The 7810-nt window shown below is 55.1% G+C and overlaps 1 protein-coding gene across 1 annotated transcript; it reads left to right on the forward strand.

Moving 5' to 3' along the window:
- Positions 1 to 228: 228 nt before the first annotated feature.
- Positions 229 to 2856, forward strand: CAMK2N2 (calcium/calmodulin dependent protein kinase II inhibitor 2). The gene is made up of 2 exons (XM_034782610.1): positions 229 to 563; positions 1072 to 2856. Exons 1-2 carry the CDS (start codon positions 395 to 397, stop codon positions 1140 to 1142), a joined length of 240 nt encoding a protein of 79 aa, XP_034638501.1. The 5' UTR covers positions 229 to 394; the 3' UTR covers positions 1143 to 2856.
- The last annotated feature ends 4954 nt before the right edge of the window (positions 2857 to 7810 follow it).

Here is a 7810-nt window from a genome sequence, read left to right on the forward strand (position 1 = left end):
CGAGAGCAGGGCCGGGGGGAGAGGCAGGGACCCCGGCCGCCTCCCCTCTGCTTTTGCTGCACTCTCATTGTCATTCCGCTCTTGCCTCTTGATGTCACCCTCCTCCCTTCCCCCGCGCAGCCGGGGGCGGGGGGCTGGGGGAGGGGCGCGGGGGGGGCTGGGGGAGGACCTTCCAGAGCAGGGCCCTCAGCGCACCAGCCCCGGATGCATGACTTCATTCTTCCGCCTGGGTTTCCTTTATGATGTAGGGCTGCCCCAGCCCCTGTGCACAGACACCTCGGCAGGCTGCAGCGCTCCGCACTCCCTCGCCAGCCCGCCCGCCCGGCTCCTTCCCCCGGCACCGCCGCTGGATCGCGCTCTCCGGCCGCCCCGCAGGACCCAAGCAGCTGCCAGTATGTCCGAGATCCTCCCCTACAGCGAGGAGAAGGTGGCCCGCTTCGGCACCGACTCCGAAGTCAGCGAGATCTCCTTCAGCTGCCGGCTCCAGGACACCAACTCCTTCTTCGGGGGCAACCAGGCCAAGCGGCCCCCCAAGCTGGGGCAGATCGGCAGGGCCAAGAGAGGTAAGCGCCCCCTGCCTTCCCCGCTGGCAAGAGTGGCTCTGGGACCCCCCCTCCATCCGGATCCGCAGTGGGGAAGGGTCGCCCCAGGCTCGGGGAAGGGGAACGGAGCCGCTCCCCCCCCCCCATGGCAAACCCGGAGGTTCAGCTGCCGCCTGCCCCACCCCGACTCAGAGGGACCTTGCCCCAGTGCCCCCACTCCCTAGTCGCCAGGCTGGCTCGCTGCGCTCCTCCCCTCCCCAGACAGGGCTCCCCATTGTCCGCGCCACCCTCCCAGTGTCCCTGCTGGGGCTCCCCCCCCCCCCGCCGCATTCTGTGCCCGCGTCTCCCGCTCCATTTTCCTGGGGCGGATTTCATCAGCAGATGTTGGCTTGTGGGTGGATGGGGGCGTGGGGGAGGCAAATACTGCGAGTCCAAGCCCCACGGGAGGCCATCTCTGCCAGCCCTGCCTTGCTCGGGGGCTCCTGCTCCAGTGTCCTGACTGTGTGCTTGTCCCCCCCCCCCCCTGCAGTGGTGATCGAAGATGATAGAATAGACGAGGTGCTGAAGGGGATGACAGACAAGTCGCCTTCTGGGGTATAAGCTGGCAGAGGAGGCGCCTGCACTGAGCTGCAGACTCTGATCACTGATTTTCAGCACTTTTGGCCGTGCATGTTTGTTGGACTGTGGTCAACGAGGAAAGCAAAGGAAGGAGATGAGGCTGCTGGCGACACCTTCCACCCCCAACCCAGACCCCAGCCCGAGGCGGTAACGGATGGGGCCATCTCACCCTCCTCAGCATCCAACCGAGAGCAATGGGACAAAGGGATTTGGCCATCCATCCCTGTCCAGATTTCCAGGGCGCCATGCCCACCCCGGAGATGTCCATGTTTGTCAGCACCACCTCCTGCCCTCACAACCCCCCTCCCTGCAGAATGGGGGAGCCGGCTGCTGAGGCGCTATCCAGGGCCAGCGCCACTTCCAGCGCGCTCCCGGGGAACTGTCCATTCCAGCGCCACTTCCAGCGCGCTCCCGGGGAGCTGTCCATTCCAGCGCCACTTCCAGTGTCTTCCCGGGGAGCTGTCCACTCCAGCACCCTCGCTGGGAGCTGTTCATTCCAACGCCACTTCCAGGGAGCTGTCCACTCCAGCACCCTCTCCTCTCCCATTCCTCTCTCCCCAGCCCCACTGAGCTCCCCCTTTCCCCATGCCACGTTGCCGAGGTGCTGTTCCCCTGAGAGCGCGGAGCCCTTGGGATCGCGCCTAGCGTTCTCATCTCGAAGAGGGCTCCTGTAGCGATGCACTTTACCCCTTTCTCTGTCTCTCTCCGAGTGGCTGTGTATCTAACCCCTGCATAGACACACACCTCTCCAGCTGTAGCAAGCTCATAGTGTGTGCAATCACCCCCCTTCTGTATTTCAGACCCACACCCATTCTCTAACTCATCCATCCATCCCCACTCCTCATCCCTATCCAGTTTGCAAAATACCAGCAGATCGGAAGCAAATCAAAAGCCAGCAGTGCTGAATGGAAGGCAGAGGTTCCGACTCGGATGGACTATAATATAAAAGACAGTGATCATTTTGCTGTCGAGAGACATTTTTGCTCCATCTTTTTTGCATGAGCTTCCTGGTCCTGGTGCCACATCTTGGTGCCACTGGTCATCCCACTATGGCACGCTTCTTTTTAACAGAAATCCTCATATTTGTATTTTTATATCCGAATCTTTGTTAAAAATGATCTGCTAATGTCTAATGTTGAAATATTGCATCAAAGATTGTTCATATTTTTTCCATACGAAAGAAAAAAAAAGTGTATAGAATGGAATTTAAATGGTGGGTTCTCTTAATTCTATATATCAGTATTGGACAGGACTTCTTGAATGTGGTTAGGGTTTTGCACACCTCAAAACATCAGTAAACAAAACAAATGTATCTAAGAATCTTATACTGTGATTAATGGCTTTATTGACGGACCATGCAGAAACATAATGACTTTAGAAGATCTTATTGCATTGGTTACGAATGTGCTTGGATAACTCGCTGGTTATTTGACGCCTCTTTCTTGGGGGATGTTCCGAGTTGGTGTTTTTAATTTTGTACTTTAATTTAATTTAATTTTTTAAAAAGCTTATTCTGGTCTGATGTGCATGAGAAACTATCATCTTTTCAATAATATACTATGTCATTTTATGAAGACAACAAAGCAAAAAAAATGTCATGCCATTCTAAGAATGACCCATTGTACATTTTAATGCCATTTTTCACTGTATTGGTGAACAAAACTCAATGAATAAATACATACATGTACCAAATGGAGGCAACCAACCCTGCGTGTCTTCCCTAGCAAGATCTTTGTAATTGGGCTTGTTCCAAACCCCAGTGAAGTGAATGGAAAACCTCCCAGTACAGTCAATGGGATTTGGATCTGGACTGTTGAGGGAATAGTTGAGAGATTATTCAAGGGCTTCGACCATGTTCTCCAGGAAATCACAGCCCCCAGAGAACCGCACTGGGTCACAGGCATTTTTGTTGCAGTTGCCACCTCTCTCTCTGGGTTGACTCTCTGCATTGCTTAGGGTTCAGGAGATAGGGTGTAGAAGTCCCTACAGGTTCGCTGGGAGGGAGGGAGGGCAGGCATCAGGTGACCTAGTTTTTGCTTAAGACAGAAATAGAATTCAGGCTGCTGAGATGCTTGTGGCTGTTAAATATTTTACTGAGGCCTCTCAGAGGAGCTGCCCTTATCCTGGGGTGGGTGGGTGGAAGGAACTCTGCAGCAGGGAGCTGGAGGAGGAGGTTGGTCCCAGAGGCACCCGGACCAAAGTGGAGCCAGCGTTGCTTCCCATCTCAATGCGACAGTCAGGCAAGCACATCACAAGGGCCATCACAAGTACTTATTGGCCATAGCATCCATCAGGGCTGAGGGGAAGGGGTGCCCCAAGGCAGTAAGGGGTCAATGGCTAGGCCATCAGGTGCTCTCTCTATTGCTGCCTTAGGCCCAGGCCGATAAGAACCCCCAGATAGACTCATAGACTTTAAGGCCAGAAGGGCCCATCATGATCATCTAGTCTGACCTCCTGCACATTGCAGCCCACAGAACCCCGCCCACCAAGCCTGGAATAGCCCCAGAACCTCTGGCTCAGTTACTGACATCCACAAACCTTGATTGAAAGATTTCAAGTTACAGAGAATCCACCATTGACTCTAGTTCAGACCTGCAAGTGACCCAGGCCCCACACTGTAGCGGAAGGCGACAACCCCCCAGGGTGTCTGCCAAGCTGACCTGGGGAATACAGAAGGGGCAAAGCTCTGCACCCTTTCCTGAGCCCTGCAGACTGGTGAAAGCCCCTTGAGAGGGGAGGCTGGAACCTCCCACAGGCCTTGGGAATTTCCTTTAAACCACTGGGAAATGCACTTGGCAATCAAGGGCTATTTGGGAGGAGGAAGGGGTGCTTATTTACCTTTCTGGGCCACCCTCACACACTTACACATTGGGGCCAATCCTTCCTGCTCTCGTCTTTTACATTTATTAAACTAGCTTTTGCATTGGTTGCTTTTTAAAGCAACCTTGTTTTTTCTGAGTAAGGGAAGGATGAAGGCCAGGTCCATCAATGGCTATTAGCCAGGACGGGCAGGGATGGTGTCCCTAGCCTCTGTTTTCCAGGAGTTGGGAATGGGCAATGGGGGATGGATCACTTGATGATTACCTGTTCTGGTCATTCCTTCTGAAACACCTGGCATTGGCCACTGTCGGAAGACAGGCTACTGGGCTAGATGACCCAGTATGGTCGTTCTTATGTAAAGAGTCAAATTCACACACCACAACTACAGGCAATGAGCCACCTTACAAACACACTGAACCACAGACACATCCATATACACTCAACCCACACACAGAGGACCACATATGCACAGCCATTCACATAGGCCGCCCGACAGACTCGTATACACACATGCAAAGTGCACATGCTCCCAGATGCATGTATACACGCTCAACACACAGAGACACGTAGGTATTCAGAGACCCACATTCAAAGCCAAACACACGGCTTCCCATACAGAGCCACATGCACACAGCACTCAACAAACACCATCAGTGCACCCACACCAAGAGACACACACCCATGTCTGCCCAAGCTGTATTTACATGGTTTAACACTGACATGAATAAACGCCCATTCCCAAAATGCTCAGGATCTGGGGAAGGGAGGTACCTGGGGGTCTGAGCCCCCTGCAGTTAAGTGTCTCTACAGCCGTGCCAGCTGCTATCTCCCTCTGCTGGAAAGGGAAGCCTGTGGGTACGGGGCCAATGGTGGAACATGGCTGCCTACCGATCTCGCCCTTCTGATCCATGTCCCCAGCTCTCTGAATGCTCCAGTCTGTGCCCTCTGAGGAATCTGCCCCCAAAGCCTCTGGATTCTCTCTTGTGGAGAGTTGGAGTCTCTCAGGTGCACATTTTACATTCATACCTTTTAACAGCCTGATCCCCTTCTAGATCTCACTGTTGAATCAGATTGGCAGATGCCCGCCTCTCCTTGGGACTCCAGCTGGCACCTGCCTTCAGGGGGTCACAGTAGCACAGAGCAGGGGGCACCAAGACAGGCCTTCCCTGCCATCACTGCTACTGAAGTATTCACACCATCAGCGGAAAGCAGACACAGCCCTTGCCCCAAGGAGCCCATGTAAGGCCCCAGTTGTGAAGTTGGAGCCGCACGTTTGGGCAGGGGTCCCATTCGATTGCATCCCCCCAAACTAATGGGCTGTTTCCGCAAGGAGCATTCTAGTGGAAACCACAGCCCATGGCAAAGTCCCTGCCTGTACCAGGGGGCTGACCCTGTGTGTGGGGGGGGAAAGACCCTTCAATTCCCCATGTGGAGCCCAGGATCGGAGCTGGTGTCCTTCATCCAGAGACAGGCTTGTGAGGTTCCTAGAGGGGAGAGGCCTCCCCAGGCTGGAAGCTGCAGGTTGCGTGACCAGCACTAATGGGCTATTGTGAGTTATACTCTGGTAGCAGCCAGAGAGAGCATTTCTCCTCGCACTGACACGGGTGTAGATCTGAAGTAACTCCACTGCCGTCCTTAGAGTTACACGGGTGTAAACTCTTCAGGCCCACAATGTGTTGGGTCCTTTCCAGCCAGACAGGGAGACAGCCCCTCCCCCACAGGGCTCGCAGCCCAACCGAATGAAGGCTTATTATGCAAACTACAGTTAGGAGGGGTGGAAGGAGCCATCCCCCAGCAGTGGGAGTATGGGAAGGTTGGAACCAGGAAGCAGATGGTTTAAACCCCCCCCCCCCAATGTAATCATAAAGAGTTGCTGCTGCTTCTCATAGCCCTGGGGTGTGGCTGTTTCCAAATCCGAACCTGTGGGACAAGGGAACAGGCCTGCCCCTGCCACCCAGGGTCAGGCCAGAAGGTTTCTTAACTAATACAGCCGCAAGGATCATTTCTGATTCAGCCCAGCTGGTCCGGCACCACAGCAAAGCCCAGCCACAAGGGGGTAAAAGGGAGGGAGGAAAGCAGCTCCCCTCTGCTTGAGTGCACGGCGTTGCTCTCTCTGGTAGAGGTCACCCAACATACACCAGTGTAAACGAAGCCCAGCCCAGAGCTAGCCTCACAGAGCAGCACCCGTGAGAAAGGGCGAGAGCCTCACTCTGCAGCCCCGAGAGCTGCTGAGGTTGATCGGTCAGGGGCTGCCACACCACAGAGGGGTGTTGATTAATGTGATTGACTTGGCGCAGACCTCCGGCAGTTTCCATGGACTATCCTGCCAGGGTTTCCCACGGAGCTGACTGGGGGAGGCTTGGGTCAGCTCAAACGCTGGGCTAGCAGGATGAAGAGATTCCCCTGCAGGGGCTGCACAGCACTGTGAGATGGGAGCTGACTGCAAAAAAGGGGACGCTTACCTGCCTTCCTGAGAGCAGGCTCCCCCCCGCCCAACCTCCCCCCACCCTCACAAGGGCAAGGGGAGGAAGCCAACTCCCCCAGCCTCTTCCAAAGCCCATCCTGCCCCAGCCTTCAGCTGGTCGAGCACAGGGTTAATTTACTGTGGGAATGGGTATGTCTTTGACCAGGCCACCTGTAAACCCAGTCCTCCCCCGTAACTCTGTGCACTAAAGCGTTCCCCAGTGCACTTTCCCAGCTCCCGTGGGTCCCGCTGTGCACACAAGACTCTCTCCCCCAGGAGTAAGGGGTCTGGAGAAACCTGCCTTCTCCTCAGCATTAAGAAGGGGGAAACAACAGGGCTCACCTCCCAGAGAGGCTGCCAGCAGCTGCCAGGTGCAAGATGGCTACTTTAGGGCTGCAGTTGCACATTGCTGCTAAATTTAAAGGGCCAGCCCCCAAAAGGCACACTGGGAACAAAGTTCCTATAGCATGGCAACTGTGCCCAGAGATTTAATAGGACAAGAAGATGCTGGCACTGTGCAGATCCCTGTTTTAATGCATCACAGGGCTGCTTCTCTGGCTAGACCCGTCCCTATGCAGAGCAGATCCTGGCAAGAACCAAGTATGTCCCCCTGTGAGCCAGAAACTGTCTCCCCTTTACTTCCAGCCCAGAGTGACATTTAAATGCCATTACCTGCCCTGGGTAGTATTGTTCAACGGCCAGTTAGTGGTGCAGGTACCACACCCCCCAGATCCCCCACCCCAAGTCTTGCTGAGCTACCGAAAGGCAATGGTGAGCAGTCACCTCCCCTCACATGCAGGATGCTGGGGCCAGCATCATGTCAAGGCATTTGCCACTGCGAGGTGCCGGGCCATACCTCCCACCAGCGGGCTCCAGACCCAGAACATTCACAATAGGCCAGTGACACCGTCAGTTCACATGTTTATTTGCATAGGGCCTGCTCTGAGGCTGGGCTTTGCCAAACGTGCTGGGTACCCCCGGTGCTAGTGGGGAGGGCCTCACGGGCTCAGGGTGCCAGCGTTGCAGCCAGTTGCTGCTGGAGAACCCTTCCCTTTGCTTCTGGATGTTCGAGGTGACACAGGAATCTAGCCCCAGCCGACCCCAATTCTTGCTAACACACCAGGGTCTTGAGCAGTTCACTTTTCCCCTTGAATCCACCACACGCTACCCAACCTGTTCACTCGCATCGGCGCTTATCCATTTTCGTACCTCAGGCCAGCCCCCTAGCAAAGGGGGCCAGTTTCCCAGCAGGCTGGCGACAGATCAGCTCATGGGCCACCAGAGGAATGGAATTTGATGGAGTCACACTGGGTAACTTGCAGGCCTCTGCACTGTGACCCTGTCAGCAAGTAAAGAGTCCGGCCCA

This window comes from Trachemys scripta, chromosome 9, assembly GCF_013100865.1.
Source record: "Trachemys scripta elegans isolate TJP31775 chromosome 9, CAS_Tse_1.0, whole genome shotgun sequence".
In the NCBI taxonomy this organism is placed as follows: Eukaryota; Metazoa; Chordata; order Testudines; family Emydidae; genus Trachemys; species Trachemys scripta.

What these genes read in the sequence shown, in the direction of transcription:
- CAMK2N2 (XM_034782610.1), top strand. Translation starts at nt 395, where the DNA reads ATGTCCGAGATCCTCCCCTACAGCGAGGAGAAGGTGGCCCGCTTCGGC. An exon ending in GATCGGCAGGGCCAAGAGAG is followed by an intron (nt 564 to 1,071) that starts GTAAGCGCCCCC and finishes CCCCCCCTGCAG; the next exon opens with TGGTGATCGAAGATGATAGA.